Source organism: Protopterus annectens, chromosome 1.part2, assembly GCF_019279795.1.
Source record: "Protopterus annectens isolate FY-2018-M chromosome 1.part2, PAN1.0, whole genome shotgun sequence".
Classification (NCBI taxonomy): domain Eukaryota; kingdom Metazoa; phylum Chordata; order Ceratodontiformes; family Protopteridae; genus Protopterus; species Protopterus annectens.
This window is the reverse complement of record NC_056727.1, coordinates 211,519,457-211,542,757: the sequence shown is the minus strand read 5'-3', so window position 1 is coordinate 211,542,757 and position 23,301 is coordinate 211,519,457. Positions and strand designations below refer to the sequence as shown.

The 23,301-nt window shown below is 41.8% G+C and overlaps 1 protein-coding gene across 1 annotated transcript in view; it reads right to left on the bottom strand.

The window, feature by feature from the left end:
- UGP2 (UDP-glucose pyrophosphorylase 2) overlaps nucleotides 1–23,301 on the bottom strand; it is a gene marked incomplete in the record, with an annotated part of 652,430 nt that overhangs the window by 147,633 nt on the left and 481,496 nt on the right. The window contains 1 exon segment of the mRNA XM_044055543.1: nucleotides 20,915–21,212. Coding sequence (XP_043911478.1) covers nucleotides 20,915–21,212 — 298 coding nt within the window.

Here is a 23,301-nt window from a genome sequence, read left to right as displayed (position 1 = left end):
CTGCATCCTTGTTTCTTGTCTCTCCCTTTGGCATCCCCTTCAGCAGGTCTAGCGGGAGGGTGAGTCCCAACCTGAGGGGGTGATTGGGCAGGAGTTGTAGAAGCAGAGGCTTTAGTATCCAAAGCGGAAACTGGAAGTAGGCCTTTTGTCACCAGTTTGGCCTTCCTATCTTTCAGGGCCCTCGGGTTAAACCCTGCACAAACACTGCACTGGGTGGATAAATGAGCTACGTCCAGGCAAACACATAAGAGTGTGACCATCTGCTGGTGAAAGATTACGGCCACACACTGTGCATTTTTTTAAAAGTCTGTTTTGGCTGTTCAGACATTTCACCACAATTGCAGCCACACCTAGCAAATCCCAACACACTACCTGACCACGCACACGCTATAGGGAAGGGAAGGGCCTGCACAACAACTACTTCACAAAACTATAAACTTTTTTTTTTTTGCAACAACTGACGAACAAGCGTTAGGTGGAGGAAAAGGGAACTGAGAAACTCTCTCAACACAAAAAACCCCAAAAGGCACTTAAAATAACCCTAAGGCTCAGAGCTACAGAGATCACGGTGCTGATGCACGAAGCGGCAAATGAGATCTGGGGTAAGGTAGGAGATGGTGGTGTGTTATGGGCGAGGAGCTTGGAGCTCTTAGCAGATGCTTGTAAAGTTGCTTGCTCGGATCCAATATGGATCCAAATACCCACAGGTTGCAGATAAAATTAAGTTAACTACTTCAGATATTACTTTTATACCCTAAGCAGACTCCAAGGAATTTATGCAAACACTTCCAGGCAAAATCCTGCATCTTCCAGGCTTTGTTGCATATTTGGAAGCCATACATATGTCCTCCTACTGTTTCTTTGTGAACTGCATATTTAATCACTCTTCCCAATCTTTTCTGACCTCTCTGATGGATTCCCATAGTTGCCATGCAATATTTTATATGTTCTACTAATTATTCATTTAACTGCAGTTTCTGTTCTTGATTCAATTAAAAACTCAACAAGTGCAGGTCTTTCACTTAGGATTCCCTACCCCTTTTTCTCAGTCTATATTCTGTTATCAGTCCTCGATAGCGAAGGCAATCACTAGCCTGCAATCCAAATGTCTTATTGGCCTCTTCTCATTTTATTACCTTTCCTTCTCTATTTGTACCAAATACCTTGTCTCCTTTGACAGCTTCTTCCAGTAAAATCCAGCCCCCTTTTGTCTATTCTCTGTACCCTTAATTGTAGTCATGCCTATAGTAATTCCCATTTGCAGAATCTCCTTTCTCCATTCCCACGTTGGCTTACTTCTTAATATGCTTTTGGCTACTTTTTTGTTGTTGTTATTGTCTCTTTCGGCTTTTCCAGGTTAGGGGTCGCCACAGCGGAACTCCGGTCCGCTAATGATTGGCAGTTGATTTTTACGTGCAGAGTTGCCAGCCCTGATGCACAACCTTCAACGAAGGTATGCCCATTCACGCATGTCTCCACGCAGAAGACGCTCTAGCTGAGAATCGAACTGGACAGCATCTTACTGTGAGGCGACAACGCTACCGCAGCACCACCACCGCGGCTACTTTATGAATAAAATATTCAGTATTATTGCTATTCTCAAAGGATATGCATCCTAAATCCAAATCTTTCCTCATTTCTTGAATTACCTCCCTACATCATCATCCCTTTCCACTTTGAATGGTAGCCTTCCACTCATGTTATGGATAAGAGCCTTACCTATGTAGCTCTGAAGTATCCCTTCAAATCAGGTAATCCTAAACCTCCTTGTTCTGTTGGATCACCTTATCCCACTTGACTCTTGCCCTCTTCCCCTCCCAAATAAAATTCTTAAAGCCTCCTTATTACTGACCCAAACTTCTCTAGTTGATAACTTCTGACCTGTGCATAAAACTAAAGGGAATAAAACATTTTACTGCTTGTATCTTGCTATCCATATCCACAGACAAGAGCTTCCAGTTTCTCAGATTTTGTATTATCTTTTGTTTAGTCTCTTCCTGCACATCCCTAGCTGCCATAACAGAATCCTTTTTAATCCATACTCCTAAATACTTCAATTCATCATGTCCCTTTAAATATGGGTGTTTGCTGGATCAATTCATGTGTGAGTATATAGCTATAGCCTTTGTTTTATCCTCATTAATTTTATACCACCCCCCAAAAAAAAAAACAGAACTATCTCAGAATATTCCACTGAGATGTCCTTTTCTGCTTCTATCAGGTACAAAATATCAGAAAATAATGCCAACTTTCCTTGATCATACCAATTATATACTGACATTTCTGAGTCCCTTATTTTCTTTGCCAGTGGTTCTATATATAATGCAAATAAAAGGAAAGAGGACATACTGCCCAGTTCCTCTGCTCAGACAAACTTATCACAGAGAAACCCATCCACTTAAAGTTTTACCTATCTCTCATATATCCTTTCAATTAAAATAGAAAACCAGGATCCATAAACCAGAAAAACAAGACCACTAAAGTACAGTTTTGTACCTACCATAAATGTAGATGTCCGAACAGGATAGCATCTGCAGTCATAACAAATGGGTTGTCCTGTCGTCAGGCAGCCCTTCGGTCGGCCGGATTCCAAAGTCTGGGTCCGGCTTCGGCTGGTGTCGCACTTCACCCGACGTCATCTCTGCTGGTCTTCGGGTATAAAGGCATCAGCCGACGCCATTTTCCTCAGTGTTTCTTGCCCCAGATGCCAGTTGCCCTCTTGGAGAGCTAAATTTTGGATGAATGCCAATGTTTCCAAAAAAAATAGAAGGCAAATACAAAAAATAAGCATGTATGTACATATATACAAACAAATACACCATAATAGATCCCCCCCAGCTAGCTATTAGGAGGGTAAATACCCTAGGAGTACCGCAGAGGGGAAGGAGGGTGGGTAATCCTGACTGCAGATGCTATCCTGTTCGGACATCTACATTTATGGTAGGTACAAAACTGTACTATGTCCTTCAAGGATGCATCTGCAGTCATAACAAATGGGTAGAATACCATAGCCAAACTAGGGGAGGAGGAAATAGAATTATGGTGTAGTTAGGATCCCTTGCAGAACAGCAGTGGCAAACCCTGCTCGGGATCTAGAGTATAGAGGTAAGTTATAATGCTTGGCAAATGTATGCACGGAGGTCCAAGTAGCCGCCTCAATAATGTCCTTGGTAGCCACTCCTCGTAAGAAAGCTGTGGTAGTGGCTGTAGCCCTTGTAGAGTGAGGTCTTATGTTCTGTGGAATTGGCTTTCCATGGTAGGAGTAACAGAATCTTATGCAATTTCCTATCCACTTGGAGATTGTCTGTTTGGAGATTGCTTTTCCTTCCCTTCCTGTTGCATAGGCTACTAGAAGCTGGTCAGATTTTCTATTGCCCTTGGTTCTGTCCAGGTAGTAGCGTAACTGTCTATGTACATCCAAGGTATGCAGCAGTCTTTCCCCTTGTTCTGTGGATTGGGAAAGAAGGTAGGTAGGTGGATTGCCTGGTTTAGAGACACTCTGGATACCACCTTAGGCATAAATGTAGGATTAGTTCTCATGGATACTCTGTCTTGATGGAAGATTAGGAAGGGTTGTACTGCCATTAAGGCCTGTAGTTCCGAAACCCTTCTTGCTGAGGTAATTGCCAGTAGGAAAGCAGTTTTCCAGGATAGGTGTTGAAGATCCGCTGTTGCTGCTGGTTCGAATGGAGGGAGTGTCAGTTTTTCTAGCACAAAGTTCAAGTCCCATGCTGGTAATGGTGGTTTCCTAGGAGGTTTTACATTCTTGATTCCTCTGAGGAACTGCCTGAGTAGAGGATGTGAGAAGACAGGGGTATCGAAGCTGTATTCTGCAGAAATAGCTGATGCATGTATCTTGATGGAGGAGTAGGACAGGCCTGTGTGGAGTAGCTCTGCCAAATACTCCAGGATCTTGGCAACATCTACCTTGGACACATCTTTTCCTCTTTCAGTGCTCCAAATGACAAACCTTTTCCATTTGCCTGCATAGTTCCTTCTAGTCAAAGGTCTGCGGGCCTCCAGGATAATGTCTTTAACCCTTTGGGATAATTGTGGGTTAGTTGCTGTTATGTAATGTTCCAGGCAGTTAGTTGTAGAGTTTGTAGATTTGGATGCATGATGTTGTAGTTGTTCTGAGTTAACATCAAAGGCATCAGGGGTAGTGTCCACGCTCTGTTCCGAGACATGTTCCTCAGCAATGGATGCCAATGTTGTCTTGGCCAATTTGGAGCTATCAGAATTATCCTTGGACGCTCCTCTTTGATTTTCAGTAGTACCTTGTGCATCAAGGGAAGAGGTGGGAATGCATATGCTGTCAGGCCTTTCCAACTGAAGGATAGAGAGTCCACCTTCCATGCAAGTGGGTGGTATGTCCTTGTGCAGAATTTCTTTAGCTGGTGATTGAGTGGGGATGCGAATAGGTCTATTTGTGGCATTCCCCATTTCTGTGTGATGGTCTTGAAGATGTCCGGGTGTAGCATCCATTCGTGAGCATTGGAGGTTGTTCTGCTTAACATGTCTGCTAGGATGTTTTCTTTCCCCGGTACAAATATTGCCTGTAACTGAATGTTGTAGCTCAGAGCCATATTCCATAGGTCCAGAGTCATTCTGCATAGGGGGTATGAATGAGTGCCTCCCTGTTTGTTGATGTACCACATGACTGTGGTGTTGTCTGTCCTTATCATCAAAGTGCCTTCTTTGAGGAATGGTTTGAAATTCTGGATTGCTAATTTTACTGCGAGCATCTCTTTTTGATTTATGTGCAGGTGCAGTTGATCTGGGGTCCATAATCCTTGTATGCATTTGTCCAGCATGTGGGCCCCCTAACCTAGGTCTGAGGCGTCCGTTGTGATGGTTTGGCTTGCTTGTAAGTTCTGGAAGGGCAAGCCTGGGTTTGACTGGCATGCTTGAGCCCACCATAGGAACTCTTGTTTCAGGCATGGGATTAGTGGAATTTCGGTTTCTAAGCTGTGCCTGTGTTGAGACCATAAATTCTTTAGGTACCACTGAAGTTTTCTCATGTGCAGTCTGGCATGGGGGACCAGGATTATGCATGATGCCATGAAGCCCAAGGCCTGCAGTACTTTCCTTGCTGTTAGTTTGTTCTGCTTTGTTAATGCCAAGAAGTAGAGGGAGTTGTTCTTGTTTTTCTGCAGTTAGGAATGCCATCTGCTTTACTGTGTCCAATTCTGCACCCAAGAACGTTCTTGTTTGGGATGGTATTAGTCTTGATTTTTTTTTAAATTGACTGTGTATCCCAGGGCTTGTAGTAAGCAAATGACTCTTTGTAAGTCTTTTGTCAACTTGCTTTTGTTGTCCGCTTGTATCAGGCAGTCGTCCAGGTAAGGATAAATGTGGATTCCCTGTAGCCTGCAGTGAGCGATTACTGATGCCAGGCATTTTGTGAATACTCTGGGCGCAGTAGATAAGCCAAAGGGCAATGCTGAGAATTGATAATGCTCTGATCCTGCAAGAAATCTGAGGTATCTTCTGCAATTTGGTCGTATGGGGACGTGCAGGTATGCCTCCTTGAGATCTAGAGTTACCAGCCAACACTCCTTGCCCAGCATGGGAAGAAGTTGCTGCAAGGTCAGCATTTTGAATTTTGGAACAATGATGAATGTGTTTAAGGTGGACAGGTCTAGAATAGGTCTCCAACTTTTCTCTTTTCTTGGTACTAGGAAGAGTCTGGAGTAGAATCCTTTGCCCTGCTCTGTTGGTGGTACCCTTTCCACAGCTCTCATTTCTGTTAATTGAGCTATCTGTTTTAGAGCTTCTGTTTTCTGATTTGGAGGTAGGTTTGGCATTCCTCTTTTTACTGGTAAGGTGTGGAAATAAAACCTGTAGCCTTGGTCTATAGTCTGTAGTATCCACTTGTCTTTTGTGATATAGTGCCAATTTTTTGAAAATAAGGCTAACTTTCCGCCTAAGGGTGCTGCTATCTGTTCCCTGGTAGGCGGTGTCAGAGCCAAGTCACTGTGATTGTCCTGGTGCCGTGGCAGTGGTTGTGTCTGTGCCTCGGTGGTTGTTGCCTTGCCACTGGCGTCCTCTGTAGGCACCTCCTCTGGATTGATTTCTGCCTCTGGATCGTCTATTCCTGCCTCTCTGTGATTTAGAGGAGTCTGGAAAGGACCAGTTTTTAGAAGGCCAGTTCCTGCTAAACCTTGGGGCTGAACCTGTAAGAAATCTTTAACTGTTTGTACAGATTTTGCCTTCTCTTCCATTTTCTTCATTACTTGCTGGGCAGGAGAACCAAATAGACTGGCCTTATCCATAGGAGCATCTAATAGCTTTGCTTTAACATGATCCGGCAAGACCTGTTCTTTCAACCATGCATGCCTTCTTATAACTGTGCCAGTCATGGCTGATCTAAATGAAGCCTCCAGTGCATCATAGCCACATTTTAAAGAATGGGTACTAACCTGCTGAATGTTATTCACCATTTCTAGAACATATTTCTTATCTAAGGAATCATCAGAGGACAGTTTCTTAGTTAACTGATCAAGCATAAACTCTTGGTATTGGATCATATGAAACTGGCAGTTCAAAGCTCTAGCTGAGAGGGTAGCAGAGGTGTAAACTTTCTTACCCCATCTCTAAGGACCTGGATTCCCTTTCAGAAGGAGAGGGTTCTTTGCTGAGGTCGGCTACTGCCTTAGGGCCCTGGGAGATAGTCTCAGGATCTGCAAGTGGGGCCTTGTATAGGTGGTGATGAGTGTCCGTACCCTGTAAAATCTATCGGGTTTGGCAGGGGCTGGAGGTAAAGTATCAGGAGCAGTGCAAACATCATTAAATGCATCATCCACAACAGGAAGAACTGGAGGTATAGCTAAGGGCCTATGTTGTGGTAAGTGTAGAAAGGTCCTAAGCCTTTTTCTTGAATCTGAGAAATCTTGTCCCTGCCATTGGAATTGCTCTCTCATGGCATGCAATGTTTCTCCAAAGGAAAATTCCTCTGGTGGAGAGGCAGATGGAATAGATTCCTCAGCATCGGAATCTTCATAAGTAGACAAAGGAGCCTCTGGTTGGTCTGTGATGTCTGAGTCATTTGAAGAATCATCTGAGGACACTGGTTCTGGGGGCTCTGCTCTGGGTCTCTTTTCAGGAGGCTGAGAGGCCCTGTCTGGGTGAGATTGGGATCCCCTTATTAAAGAGATGAGATCCTCCGCCAGAGTAAGCATTTGAGTACTGGAACTGGGCCTGTGTGAGGGGGGCTTAACAGGCACTGATTTAGCAGTTTTGGCTGCTTTAGCCCTGGCAAAGGCCTAAATAGACATGGCTGCAGGCGGCCTAGCAGCAACACGTGCTGGGGTAGAGACAACAAAAGGAATGGTGCCCGATAATTCTAAAGGAACCACAATAGTAGGCAAAACTTCAGAGGCCGATTCAACAAGGGTAGCAGTAGCCTCGGTAGTAGTCATGGATTCGGCTGAAGATTGACCCGTTTGCTCGGTTTCGGCCGAAACCGAGACACTCGCGGTTTGCTTAACCATGGTTTCGGCCAAAACCGCCAACCGCGAGTGTCAGTCTTTTTCTTTGCGTTTTTTAACAATTTGAGACGTCGGAGGATCCGACGGCATAATGTACGCAAAGTCTGAGCCGAAAAACTGTTCAGCGAACTCCGACCGACGCCTAAGCGTTCGTCGGTTGAAGGAAGCACAGGCTAAACAGGCTGCTACGTCGTGGTCTGGGCCTAAACAAGGTAAGCAGTAAGAGTGGAAATCTTTATGAGGTATTTGTTTCCCACAAGTCAAACAGTTATTTACTTTTTCTGACATCGGCTGAGGCAAGAAAGAGTCCCCAACGGGGTACTTAGCTTTTTAGAAGTCTTCGAAGTAGTATTCGGTAGTAGTAATCTCTGGATCTGACCGACCGGCACTTGCGAACAGCTTCTGCTTCGGGCGGCAAGAAAGACTGAGGAAAATGGCGTCGGCTGATGCCTTTATACCCGAAGACCAGCAGAGATGACGTCGGGTGAAGTGCGACACCAGCCGAAGCCGGACCCAGACTTTGGAATCCGGCCGACCGAAGGGCTGCCTGACGACAGGACAACCCATTTGTTATGACTGCAGATGCATCCTTGAAGGACATCAAAGTACTCCCACACTCCAAAATGCAAAAAGGATGAAACTGGACCAACTAACCAACAATGTGGTGTCAGAAAAACAACTTTATTTAAAAACAGTTGCATGGTCAAAAAAAATGTAACTGATTTAATGAACCAGTCACAGTACTGTCCAGCTGCGCCGAGACTTACATGGCTTAATCTTGGAGACAAACATATGCTTCTGGCAGGATCAAACTGATCACATCTTTGTTGGATGGCTAAAAGAATGGTAAACACTTCATAGGTTCATACTAGGCTATCTGCCCTAGGGAATTTATAAGCCTAGCCAGAGTTGTGTGGCTTTCACCACCCCTTAGGTTGAAGAATACTATACCCATTAGTTTGCCGTGCCTCTGTCCAGCAGTGATACAGAGATGATCCCCGGGGTAAACCTACGATCTTCCATCCACTGGTCAAGATTCCTCTTGAACAGAGCCAGCGAGGTGCTCTGTCTCACATGGACCGGGATTCTGTTCCACAGCATAGGGAGTCTCTTGGTGATGAATCTGTCCCTCCAGCACGTCCTATTTATATCCGTGTTGAGGTTTAAGTCTCTTGCTCTTGTGGCTCTGGTGGATTTGGATTTTTTGAGGTGGAGCATGTCCATTAATTCCGGGTTGGACATGGCCTTGTATGTCAGGCACAGGTCACCTCTGAGCAGACGGTATGCGACTGAATAGAGCTGGAGTTTCTTCAGTCGGGCAGCATATGGCATATTTTTGAGCCCCTTTATCCTTTTGTTGAGGAACTTTTGGGGTCTTTCCAATTGCTGCAGGTGTCGGGTAAGATACATTCTGAATGGGGCATTGTACTCGATCATTGGTCTGATAAGTGAAGAGTACAGGGGAACAATGACCTCCCTTGATCTGGATGTGAATCCCTTCATAATCAGGTGGGCAATGTAGAAGGTCCTCCTAACCACTTTGGCAATGTGAGTGTCAAAAGAAAAGTTACTGTCAACTTGGGTCCCCAGGTCCCTGATAACCTCTTCTGGGCTTAATGGATTGCCACCTATGTGGTAACTTGGGGTTACCTTGTTTTTACCAAAGGGTATGACTATAGATTTTTTGGCGTTTAGCTTAAGGCCATGGCTCTGGCACCAGTTATCCGTTTCTATGAGACCTCTCTGAAGGATATCTGTGTCTGATGGATTTTCAACTATGGCGCCCAGTTTGCAGACATCTGCAAACTTTGTCAGCCACAATCCTCCTATGTTTGCCTGCACTTCTGAAAAGTAGATGCCGAACAAGAGGGGGCCCAGGACTGAGCCCTGTGGGACACCGCTTGTGACCGGCTTGAGTCTGACATGGCACCAGCAACTCTAACCCTGTGGGTTCTGTCCTTGAGCCAGTTTGCAACCCATCTTGTGACATATGGGTTTACATTTAAGCTGGTGAGCTTTTCTATGATACCCGAGTGGGGTATTGTGTCGAAAGCTTTTGCAAGGTCAAGGTAGGCTGTGTGAACTGCCTTACCCTCATCAATGGCCTTGGTGACCGTTTCAAAAAAGTCGACCAAGTTCAAGAGGCATGATCTGCCCTTGACAAAGCCGAATTGGGTAGGATCCAATGTCTGTAGGTCCCCTATGTCTTTATTTACGAGTTCTAATATGATCCTCTCCATAGCTTTGCAGACCAGGCTTGTTAAGCTTATGGGGCGGTAATTACCAGGGTCTGTAGAAGCACCGCCTTTGTAGAGTGGGACCACAGTTGCCGTACGCCACTCTTTGGGTACGTATCCTGTGGTAAGGCTAAGATTAAACAGCAGCCTTATGTGTGGGTTTAATTCCTCATTGAGTTCGTGTAGCACACAGCCGGGGACACCATCCGGTCCCATTGATGCTGTGTTTTTAGCTTTAGAGAGAGCAGCTCTCACCTGGGCATTTGAGATGGGAGGCTACACTCTGCTGGGATAGATATTTCTCCTTTTGGGGGGGAGGGAGGGGAGAAATTTTCACTGAACCTGTCTGCCAGTATGTTTGCAATGTCTGTGGGTTCAGTGATTTTTGTATCATTTTGGACTAATTCTGATCATATCTGGGAGTTTCCACCCAGATTTCCAACATAGCTAAACAAGGCCTTATGATTGTCTTTTGAGTCCTTGGCGATTTTTCTCTCAAAGTTGGCCTTGGATGATTTTATGAGTGATCGTAGTTTTTTACTAGTATTGATCAGAGAGGTCTTCCCTTTTAGGGATTTTGCTCTATCTTGTAGTAGCTTTCTCCTCTTGTTGTAAAGTTTGTTTATGGCTGGGGTCCACCAGATCGGGCGCTTGCCTTTGGTGGAAAGGGTCTTGATTTTATTTGGGATTGCTTGATCCATGCAATCCTGGAGGTGCTTGTAGAAAGCATTTGTAAGGGATTCAGCAGCGTGGGTTGTGGTTTCCAATGGCTCAGGGGCCTTGAAGGATACCACACCAGTCTTAAGAAGTGTGAAGTTGGCTTTTGAGAAGTTCTTCACTGTGGTCTTTTGTTGGGGTGGGGCGGGATGTGGATCTCCAGTGAGATTAGTTTATGGTCTGATCTCACCAATGAGGGATATACTTCCGGTGTGGAGCATTTTGTCCCCATGTTTGTGATGATCAGGTCTAGTATATTTTCACCTCTTGTGGGAATGGTGACAAGTTGTTCCATAGCATTTGAGTTTATGAACTCCAGGAACCTTTGGGCTAGGGTATTGGGGCTTGAGTAATGTTCCCAGTCTATGTTTGGGTAGTTGAAGTCACCCAATATGATGGTGTTTGGAGAGACATTTATACTCTCCAGTGTCTTCAGGAAGGCTGTGTGGGGTTCCTGAGTTTGAGAGGGTGGCCTTTAACATGCTACAAACTGTAGAGCAGTTTTGCCTATGGTTAATTGCACCTGAATGGTCTCTGATGCCTCGTGAGTTGCCACCAGCCTGGAGGTGTGGGTATCCTTGATGAATATGGGTACACCCCCTCATTTTGTGGTACGGTCAGGGTTTTGGGGCCGGAACGCATGATATGAGGTAAAACCTGATAGTGCCGGGGTGCTCTCAGGAGCCTTGAACCAGGTTTCAGTCACAGCACAGACATCGATGTTCTCCATACTGAGGAGGGCTTCGAAGGTGTGCATCTTGAGATTTAGACTTTTGGCATTGAGCAGCATTACCCTTAGTTTTTTTCCATTATTGTTTTCTAGGGCGGTGGGTTTAGAATTTGAGCCTTGTCTAAAAAAGGCACTATGGGGGTGGCAAGAGCCTTTGCCAATATCCGGAAACCCAGGGGTGACAGGTGCAAGCCGTCCCTTGCGAAGCAGCGTGGCTTGTCAAGCATGTCATTCCAGGCAGACAGACATTGGATCCCCTTAGAATGACACCAGAAATTAAGCCAATTATTAAAACTGATCATTTTGTCTCTGTATTGTGGCATCATTCTTGGTGAAGGTAGGATACTGCTCAGGGTCAGGGTCATACCAGCCTGGGCTACATAATCTGAGAGCTCCTTTATGTCTCTCTTCATGTAGTCCAGGGAGGTACGTCTCAGGTCATTCACACCGGCATGGACAATGACTGAGTCATACTTGTACTTGCTGTGGAGTGACCCGAGTGCTTGTGTTATGTGGCGGATTGTAGCGCCCGACAGGCAGCTTACTGTGACCCTCTCCTTGTTCAGTCTGGTGAGTGGGAAGTCAGTGTGTCTGACTATGGAGTCCCCTATGACAAGTGTGTCTGGCATTGTGTTTGGCCTTAAGGGCTGTGAGTGATTTGCACACTGACTTTGTGATCTATGTGTTGCTTGTGTTATGTCATGAGGTGGCAGTTATTTGGGTGTCTGCTTTGGAGGTCTCTGCTGCTTTGGTAGATTTTTGATCAGTGCCTCCGAGTATGTCTTTGTGTGTTTATGTGTTTGATTTGTAGTTGTGATAGTTCTATGTGAGACTGGGTTTATGGTGTGTGTGGTTACCTTCTCCTCCTGTCTGGTTTTGCCAGTCCTGAGTTGAGAGCTCAGCCTCCAGTTTGGCTATATAGTTGCATCTCTCGCATATATTTGTGTTTTGTGGGAGGAGGAGAGGGTTGTCTGTGTACATGAGGCAATTGTAACATTGCCTCAATATTCCCAGATTCACCAGCTGAGCAGGAGAGGACGCTAGCAACTGACCCTTTGACATGCTAGAAGAAATGAAAAAGTTTGCTGTGTAACTGAGTCAGAAAGGACCTATAGGGAAGTGGGTACTCAAGGGGGTTTTAAGCTAGTGAAGTACTTTGTATACTATAGAAGTGCTTTACCTGACTAAAAAATGCTTTAGGAACAAGTGCTGAGCTTTACAGATAGAGAATAGACTGTTTAGATTACAAGTAGAGCAGTTCTAAGGGAAAAAATGAAGAGCAGACTTTACAGAGCCAGAAATAGTTTAACCTTGTTTAACCGGCGCTGCCAGATGGTGCTCTAGTGGCAACTCCGCGCTAAATGCAGAAAAGGCAATAAGTCAGTAGTACTGGCTAGCACACTTTAGTGGGCAGCCAAACAATTAAATTAAACAGCAAACAAACACTTTTCGACTTGAATTAGACTAATTTCGACTAAAATGTACTTTTAAATGCAGATAATAAAAAATGCAGTAAATAACTATGAAAACAGTTAAAGCTTGCTCTAGGTAAGCAGTAGAAGGTAAAACAAATATAAAAAACAGCAGGGTACTTAATCAGGAAAGCAGTCGCTTTTTTTCAGTTCTCTGTAGCCAGGAAGACTCAACAGGACCACGTGGAGCTGTGTCTGAGCAATATTGCTTCAAAAAAATGCCAGAGGCAGATTTTAACCAGGGAACTTCAAAAGAGCTAGAAATGGTCCAAAATGACCAATTCCTACAACTTCTTGTGCTGAGGTCACTTCCCTCAAGGACAGGTAGGCTATTCAAGGCTCCCCACTCCCACTGGTGAGCTAAGAAACTTCCTTCTATCCAAGTAAGGCAATGGACAACACAGGAACTACAACACAGCCCAGGATACAGCAAGGCCTGTAAACTGGTCTAACTAGTTTAGGAGAGGCAGGAAAACAAGGAATATTTTTGTTTTTTTGTTTTTAAATAGAAACACACAGAAATGCAGAAAAGGCAATAAGTCAGTAGTACAGGCTAGCACACTTTAGTGGGCAGCCAAACAATTAAATTAAACAGCAAACATCATAATCATGGTTTAGAACTGAGATGGGCCTATATGAAGTTGAAGATGGGTCTTTAATGTCTTTTGGTATTATAGCCACCACAGCTTTTTCCAGGATGTTGATGTCTCCCCTCATTTTAAAACGCTGGTAAACAAAACCTTCCACGATTTTTATCACTTTCTTCTCTCCTATCTTCCAAAATTTTACCGGAGTACTACCATCTGTGCCAGGAAACTTTCCTGTAGATTAGTTATACATCATTTTTATCTCGTCTCCTCTCCTCTACCTGTAACCTTATCATATTTAAGTCTTCGATAAATATTTCTATTTGTGCTTTTTCTTGATTTTTCCACTTCTCTGCTTTACACAAATTTTCATAAAATTTCCAAAATATCTATAATACCTCTACAGGCTCTCTGGTTATTTTCTATTTATAGGCTCCATAAGTTTGGCAATAGCCCTTTCTGCTTTGTTGCCCAAGTATTTGTAACAAGCATTTATGGTCTGGAGTTAAAAAAAAAAAAAAAAAAAAAAAAGGCAACAGCAAGCTTTCTAAACTCATGCATATTATTGAGGTACTCTTTTTTCATCTTTGGCACTCTTGATCCTTCTCTTATACTGTGAGAATCCCCTTATTTTAATACTTTAAAAATATTTAGTGGGGCTGACAAAAGCTTATTACTTCTTAACCATATCTCTCTTGTATTCTACCCTATTTTTAAACTCCAGTTTTCATTTTATCCCACCCTGCTCTTTTACCTTTGTAATTGACATACGATCCGAAATGGTTATTGGATGTGTAGTATCAATGTTCGCAAATGGACATGTTCCTGTGAAATATTTCTTTAAAGTATATCCCAGTTATTGTACCTTGGGGAATAATACACAAATTTCCAGAGGGGCTACTATTGAATTCTAGTCTTTCCTACCAAATATATTCATAAATTTCTTCACAAATCTACCCTCTATTTTTCCTTTCTACGCCTCCCAGATTCATCTTCCGTGTTGCACATTACATTTCAGTCCTTATCTACCATCTATAAGTAATATTCCCTGCTGAAAGCCAATTTCTTCCAAAATTCTTTTAAGCTCCAAAAATAGCAGGTTTAGGAGGAATATAAATACATGCCAATGTAATCTTCATTCATTGCCAGCAGTGTCTTACAAATCTCCAGTTATCATTCTTCCTTCTTGTGTTACTACTGGAGCTCCTCTGGCAAATGTAATTAACAAGGAAAAAGGAAAATTCTGCCAAATATCCATCAAATTCACCTGCTCAGTTCTTTCCAAACGTGCATTGTGTATCTGTATCACTTGCACTCTTAATATAATTAAGTATTCTTTCCTTACTTGCATGTAAGACCATTAAATATTTCAAGATAATATGGAAAAAGAGTTACCATTATGGTGAGAAGCTATTACTCTCACCCATTATATATGGCAGGTTTAAACATCTAATTTCAGCTTTTGTGATACATACATCCATTAATGTTTGGCAGATTAAACCTTTATTTTCTTACAATGGAACCCATGTCACATTTTACAAATTTTTTTTTTAATAAAAACCCTCAAGCAACAAACCAACCCCCCATAAAATATTAATTTAATACAAACACACAACAATGTACATTTTCAAATAATTAAGTCAAATCCTCCTAATAGGAGCATTTGTGTCAAATAGACCTAGTTGACCTGCGATTGAGGTTATCCATTCTAAGATGAATGATATTGCCCGTGCTTCTTACACTAACTGGTATCTTCTTTTTTCTTTTTCTAATCTGCATCTTTATTCCCCCTCCCCAGATGTGAAAACTACTTTCAGAAATCATCAACTTTTAGCCATGAAGAAACCAGTGATTTTATACTGCCTTATCAGCTTACCTCCGTGGAAGAGAGAAAAGGTAAATCAAGTTCTCTATTACAATGTGAAAGACGAGCAGAAACATTTATCGCTAAAGGAAAAGTTTATTATATTCAGTGTTTCATATTTACTTATTTCCACTTAGTTACTAGACTAAACCAAGGGTCTTAATTCAGATATTTACATATGCAGAAGAGAAAACCTACCAGCTCTACATATATTATGACCTCTACTTTTATACACACCTCAACAAATCATGATTACAGGACTCAACTCAAACATGCTTTTGTCTAGCTTTTACTGTTTTCTTGCACTGTAATACCCACATTTCATAATACCAAAAAAAGAAAGAGGAAGGAAAAAAAGCATGTGTTTAACAACTCTCATACAAGAATTAAAAATACTTAAAAATATACAATTTATACTGTGAAAATTTCATAGAAATATTATTGAAAATAATTACTTAGTTACATTTATCCTTCCTCCTCCCCTCAGAGTTCTTCCAAACATTACATGACAAAATGAGGCAAATACCTTTTAGCTCCAGACAAGTTTAACAAGGTCAACAAAAGCCCACTCTTTCCACTCATTCTTGTACATCTGTATTTCACAAATGCGATCGATGCTTTGCAGTCTCACATTTACTAATTTCAATTTTGCTGGTCATCTTCCTGCCATCTCTAGCTTACCATTCAACTCCCCTGTGCTCTCGATTCTTCTGGCTTGTACTTTTCTCTTCTCTCATGGATCTTCCTTTGAAACAGTGAAAGGTTTCCCTGGCAAAGTCTCCCAGTGTGCTTTATCACAAGAATAAGCAGACCCCCTTCTGCTCGATGGCTCTTTTTGTTGGACAAACTTTTGCACTTCTTTCTTAGCCTGTTCTGCATCAAATAATGACTTTGATACCAAAGAAGAAAAAAAAAAAATCTGAAGACAGTTGGGTACAGCAGCTTGAATCTCACACCTGCCACTCGACAGTCCCTGATTAATGGAATAAATATGTTACTCTTCTGTCTGGTGTACAATGAATAATTGTAAACCCTACTGTCTCCAACTTTTAATACTTAGCCTTTTTACCACAGTTTTGTCAGGATCAACTCTCTGCTGGTAGCTTTGCATCTTTACTAATAAAGATTTTGGCTGCATTCTCATAGCCATATTTGGAGCATACACATACAGAATGCCTTTTCAATTAACAGTTCCTACTGTGGAATACCAGTCCAGTTGCTTATTTGTCCCTTCATACAAGGATTCGGTGTCCTACAGTTTCTCTGTTCCTTCTAGTTTCTCTGGTATAGCAAAAAATATCAGATTTTCCCTATATGTGCTGTCCTCTAATTGTACCATTTTTGAAACATCTCTTGAGCAGTCTTGTACTCAAGCAGCCTTTTCTTCATTTCAACATCTGATTTTTACAGGTTTTATCAGCTAATCTGAATACCTGTTTAAAGCATCTTTCATTTTTTCCAGTCTCTATTATACTCCTTCAGTGTTTTGCTTTTTTTTTTTTTTTTTTTTTTTATCAGCTCTTAGCACATTCAACCTATTTTTTAACTCTAAACTACTGGAAGGTATGTCTTGCACCAAAGCTGGAGCTTGAACTAATTTTTGCTTAAAAGGTGCAATATTCTTCCTGGTCAGTATTTTCTCTTCACCTTTTTAAGCTGACTTTCTTTCAGGCTCTCTAAGTTTGTTCTTGCAGGCATCCAGGCAGTGTACTTACTAGCCAGCAAGTACATTTTACTCAAACTGTTAGCGTCTTTGGCTGCAGTTTCTCAGTTTTTGTTTTCACACGGGGAGAACTGAAGTCAAGCTGTTTATCAATGTGCAGCCATCTTGGAAGTCTAACCTGTCTCAGTTTTCATCATAAATGAGACTAAATGAAAACCCAGGAATCCTGGCATAATTTATTAGGAAAGCTTCTCTTGCTGTTGTACTTTGCATGATGGAATAGTGCTTCCGAAAACACACTGCATGGAAAATTAGCTCAATTATTTCAACAAAAATCATAATGCTGAAAGAAACAAACCAGCTCCAGTGAAGAGGGATAAAGGCCTGACTATGGCCCAGGAAACCAGAGTTCAATTAGTGGCTCATACCCATGATGGAGGTGGTAGGGAAAGATGGGTGAACTTATCCTGGCAGGGAGGGGACAGAGCTGAGAGGGTGCAGCTACATTCCCTCAAATTCAGACCACAGCTGCATATTCAGCCCCAGTGGTAGGCCTGTGGTACACCAAGTTGCTAATCAGCATTTGATGAGCAAGTGCACTGGAGCATGAACTTGCATAAGTGCAAAGGAGCTGTGGTCCCCTATGGTGATGCAACTCACATGTCCCCCTGACAAAGGGCTGAGCTTGAGTCATTACAAAAACAACCTTATCTGTCAGTATGCTGAAGGACACAAGCAAGTTACTGCCAAAATGATGGCCCCCTCTGAATGTTTCTCTGCACTACTTAAAAATAAATGGTCCAAGTCCAACTGAGGGAGGCTTAATGGTCAGCAGGCACAGCTACAAAAAGGATACAAGAAATGACAACTTCCCTATCCAGCCACTTAAACACACTGCAACTGTAGACTGTTTAAGGCAGAAAATATTGTGACAACTGCAATATTTAGGGAAAACAAAATAGCATAAAGAACTTTCAGTGAGGAAAAAAACACTGAAAACATGCACAAAGCTGTATTGTTCTATCCCCCCCTCAGTTTCACATTCAGCAAAATTTATTCAGTAGCATTCAGCAACTGTTTGCATTGTACAGCTCAACCACAACACATTCTCATAGCTGCAAAACTCAGATCACAGAGGAATGAGATTACCACCTAGGCTAGCATCATTAAATAAGGTAAGGAATACAATATCAACTCAGGATATTCCACCCTGCTTCCAAGTGTAGTTCATGTTGCAGAAATGCAGGACTGTTTGGCTTCCAAATGAAATCTCTCTATGCAAGATTCAACTCCTCCTCCTGTTATTCACTCGATTATCCTAGTAATCAGCTGCATGAATTAGGGCTATTTGTAAAGCTAAAATGCCTTTACCAAAGACTGAAATCTAACCTTGCTTCCAGTTAAGACTGATCTTACTGAATTTAAAATGTTTTGTACTTTCCACTGCATCATTTACCTTAACACAGAGCACATTTTTCACTAGTCATATATTTTAATTTACCTTCACTTCTATGAAGCACTGAAACTCTCACTCTCTATAATAAAATAGGGGTGCCGTTGATGCATCAACAAATATTCATATTACTTTTTAAAGCAAACGGTTGAGTCCATGAAGTACAGGCAAATGGCTTTGGACGTTGCATTTACTATAACATCTGCAGCTTATCAACAGTGGTAAAGGAAGAGTTGTTCTTCAGGGTATGCAGCAGCATACACTTAGTCATATTTTCTATAAAATTTGTCAAAACTATCAGCAGCAAAATATGCTGTTGTATGCTCAGCAGCATGCTATTGTATTGTATCACCAAACATTTACTAAGTTTAGCTGCCACAACCTCCACTCTACATTCAGTAGGTCTACTGGAGCCTTACCAAGGTTCAGCCCTCAAGGCCAGGGCTGGTGAGGAGACTGTGTGAGCCCTAACCCCCCCCCCCCCACAATGAGCAGAAGCCTTGACAGCTCCACAATCACTGCCTTTGGGGAAGTGCATGCTTGCTTTAGTGCTTGTGAAAGCTAAGTGGTAGACCACCTGCACAGTGGAGCGCATCAGTCTATTAACACTGCTACTGCAGTGAGCTTAATCAGCCTCCATCCACTTAGGATGCACGAATCAGCAATGTTTGGTCACTCCCAGCCTTCAATGCCTGGTCCCTCTGTTGCCATTGCTGCTAACGAAGCACATGTCTGCAGTTCAACAAGAACTTTATCCCACTACACTGGGCCACATCAAATTTTCCTTAAACCCTTGTCATGTCAGGAGTCACAAAACCTTTATCTTCCAATTTTATTATAATTAAGTCAATTTTTGAATGGAAAAGTTAAGGTTTTACTATATCCAACTAAAACAGATGTACAATCAAATTCAACTACTTCAGTTTTTGTATTTCATTTCACAAACTATCCTATTGTTTTACCTTCACATTATGCACTTATTTCATATACGGTTTTATTGCATAGTATCTGTAACCAATGACTGGTTAATCAATTGAACTTTGCTTTAACCAAGGTCAGGTTATGGCTGAAAAGGGTCAGATGACTAGTGAGTGCACTTATCTGGTTGAGGTTAAACTGATTCAAAAGGAAGTTGGCTTCAAACAGATATAAACTACATTTATTGATGGCATTCACCACATTGGTCAGCTTTCGACAGATTTCACACATGCATTAAGTTTAGGTAGGTGGACTTGTAACAGCTTAAACTTATCCTCCTTTCTGCAAATCCAAAAGTGTGATCATCTCACATTGGACCCAGTTTTACATTAGTTAGAAAAGTTCACTCACCTCTTGTTCTTCTGCAACAGCTCTCTAACTTGGCCATGTGACCAAAGATGACAGAAAATGACAAACACATGTCCATAAAATAACAAGGGATTATTCATGCACCCCAAACAGCATCACCAGGGACAAGTGGGTGAGCTGTCAGCTGCCACAAGACCCACTGCTGATCCCAGAATCTCATAACTGTACCTTTAATACATCTGGACAATAGTAAACAAAGCAGAAACCTTGGATGGGTAGGTGGGGCATAGGGTCTATATTAGAACACCGAACGTTCAAAATTTCAAGTGTTCTAATATTGAAACCTATGAATCGAAAATTTAAAACATCGAACATACAGAACAGCGAATTTTTTCCTAGGGAAAAAAATTCTCTGCTCCAAAACACATACACACAACACGAGCACACCAAACAGCAATCCACACACATACACCTAAACTCTTACACCTAACCCTACCCTAAACTATACATACACCACTAGCTATCCACTTACCTTAACCCAAACCCTAACCCTAAGGTCTGTCACTATTGCAGTCACCTCACCCATGTCCTAACACTAACTCACCTACCCTGCCCTAACCCTCACGTCCACACAATCGCGCACTTACCTGAACCCGACCCGTAACTTTTCACCACAGCGCTGAAAATACTGAAGCAAGAGAAACTGACAACCAAATTCTTTCCGTAGGAAAAAAATCGGTTTTCTGTTTCTTCGATATTTTCAGCTGATTAAAGGTACATGTGCTCCTCCTACATTAGACAAACATATCTGTAAACAAGCTGAATAAAATACATAAAATGACCCAAAAATTGAAAGGACCCGCAAAAAGACTTACTTCTCTAATACCTTGTGGGAGGTGCCAGAGGATTAATAAAGTCTGTTTGTTGTTCCTTTCACCCCTCTGGCCACTGTATATATACATCTGCAATTTCCCTCTATTAGCCTGTTCAGATCTTCGCTGATATGGTCAAATCACTGAGACATCCATTTTTAACACACTCAAGTGATTGTAAATCATTCTCAAAATACACTAGAAGCCATCTAACATCAAGAAAGAATAAATGGGACATAATTAAGCGCATTTTAATTATGCTGCTTTCTGCCTTCTCCTTTTAGTTTAATCATTTAGCTTACCAAGTTTCAGAACTTCAGACCAATGTTGAAATCTAGAACTTTTTATATGCCATCAGTGATTAGATACAATCATTGATTAGACTATACATGTGCCAACCTCTCACACACCTGAGAATACACAAGTCTTTGTACTCCACACAAAAAAGAAACAATGTGAACACAATTCAACCCTATAAAAATGCAAATTTTCCATTTCACAAGTCTATGACCCAAGACTGATAATTTTTTTATATGCTTTACCTTTACATCAGCCCTTGTTTTGTCAGTAACTTCCATTACAAATTCACAGAGATGGCCATTGGGGGAATTCAGAAGATAGTTAAGGATATAAAGATCAACTGTGGCACCAAGGTTATCAATGTTTGATACAAACATGTATTCTTTTCCTTCATCTATGAGTGACTCCAACAAGCCAGAATTGTAGAAACTGCCATAGATGTCACCATGGCCTGGGGGGTACCACACTTCTGCATTCTCAGCTGTAAACGATACATCCTTTGCTACAGGCAGCAAAGACTCCTTATTGATTCTTGGATACCTGCAGAAACAAAATTCCATCTGAGATGCATAATACATAAAATTATTATGATTATTGAACATTTCCACATACTAACTGTACTTTAATTACACGATTCACAATGCATACTAATAATCACCCCAGGATGACTGACGCACTAATTACAGTCAAGTAAGGTTAACGTCCTCAAAAATAAAAAAATGCTGAATGTCAGACTTAGTTTTAGTAATAGTATCTTTTTTCCATAAATGCTTACTATGTAGTTCAGCCCCCCCCCCCCACACACACACAGGGTTTTCCTACAACTGGATGAATAAACTGGACACATTTTTCTTTTAGCTCCTTAATTTAGGACTCCATGAGACGGAGTACAACTGAATTCTGATAAAGTTCTGTAGTAAAATGAACAGTGTTTAATAATTTTATGACTTGTGTAATTAAAGCTCCTTGCAACAATTTGGCAGTGTGTTATTTTATAGCATTTTATTTTTACAGTGTGGGAGAGGAGAGTTTCTATTACATTGGTTTTATACAATTATCAAACTAACATCACATATATTGCTCAATTCCTGCCTTCCCTTAAACCTCACTCCTCACACAAATTATTCTGCATGTATTCCCACAATTTCCATTTTTTTTCTGTGCAACTTGCTTCTGCTCTTTTCTAAAGATCCTACTTCTAGTTCTTTTAACTCCATTACAATATTCACTACTTAAAATACAGTTGGTTTACACTTTGGATTTCCAGTTTTTGCTTTTTTGGCAGCTGTGATGCCCCCACTCTGGGCCAGTAATCAAGAAATCTGAATCCTCACCACTGACACTGGAAAGGGATGTTCACTTGGAATACACATGGAGACACTCAGTATATCCAGATGCAAACCTCTCTGCATCAAGCACAATTTCCCTTAAGAGCACACAAGGAACTTACTTAGTCTGAGGTCTAGATTTCTCTATATCGGTCTCTTCTCAGGTCCCCAATAAGACTCTCCACTGGCACAGGTGTACTCAGCACCCTTTCTGTGAAACCAGCACTTTGTGCCCCTATTCCAAGTAGCAGACACACTTGAATTTAATTTTCACACACGGGAAAGGCTGGCACACTTGCCCAAACTATAAAAGGTAGATTCACTGCCACCAGTCAGTTACTATAAGGCTTTTAAAAGGGTGACCAATTATACTGAGTGAAATTATGGTAATGTTGACCAAACAGCAAGGCATTCAGGAGCCACCAGAGCTATCACCAAATAAATATATGCAAGTACTCTCAAAGCTTAAACATTGTATAAAAAGAACCAGCCACAATGAAAAGTTTAAACATATTTAATAAATGATAAAAACATGAAAATACTAAATATCTATTTACATTAAACACCAGAGTTTTAGCCACAGGAAATATTAAAAATAGCACTGATGCAAAGTATTACACAGTTATAGAAAAGCAGTATTTAGCTAATCTCACTATCTATTCCTGATCGACTAAAAGAACTACTGTTCCTATTTACTGAACAGGGCAAGGCAAGATAATGTGGATGACTGTGGTCCTTGTTGCCAGATCCAAGACAGAATACTGGAGAGACTTCAGTCTCCTCTAATATTAAAACATTTCTGTACAGAATGACATCATAATACATCTAGTCATTTGACTCAGTTTCCAGCACCATCTCCCATCATTAGAAGCTACAAGGGATTAGCACCTATGTGCTACAATACACACAGATAGAGCTTTGCTCAGATGTGGTGCAGCTACTGACGTCATAAAACCATTTCACTCTTCCTACAGGAGCTGCAACCTATCCTCTAGCACAGATGCTGCATCATGGCTCCCTTCAAAACTGTGTGATAACTTATAGCTTAACCCATAAAGTAATTTAATTTCAAGAATATTTTGCAAAGTCAGTTGGATTAAGATTAACCTCCACTTCCAGTATCTTTTAGTTATGTACTTACCATGACTTTAGATGTTTGGGATCCATCTCGCCTACATTCTGTACTGATGGGTTCGGAGCCGATCCTCGGCTCCGACTCGGCACGCTGTGCTATAGAGCGAAGTCTCTCATTGGCTGAGCTATTCTATATCCCAGGATGCACCACCGCTACTTCCCCAGAT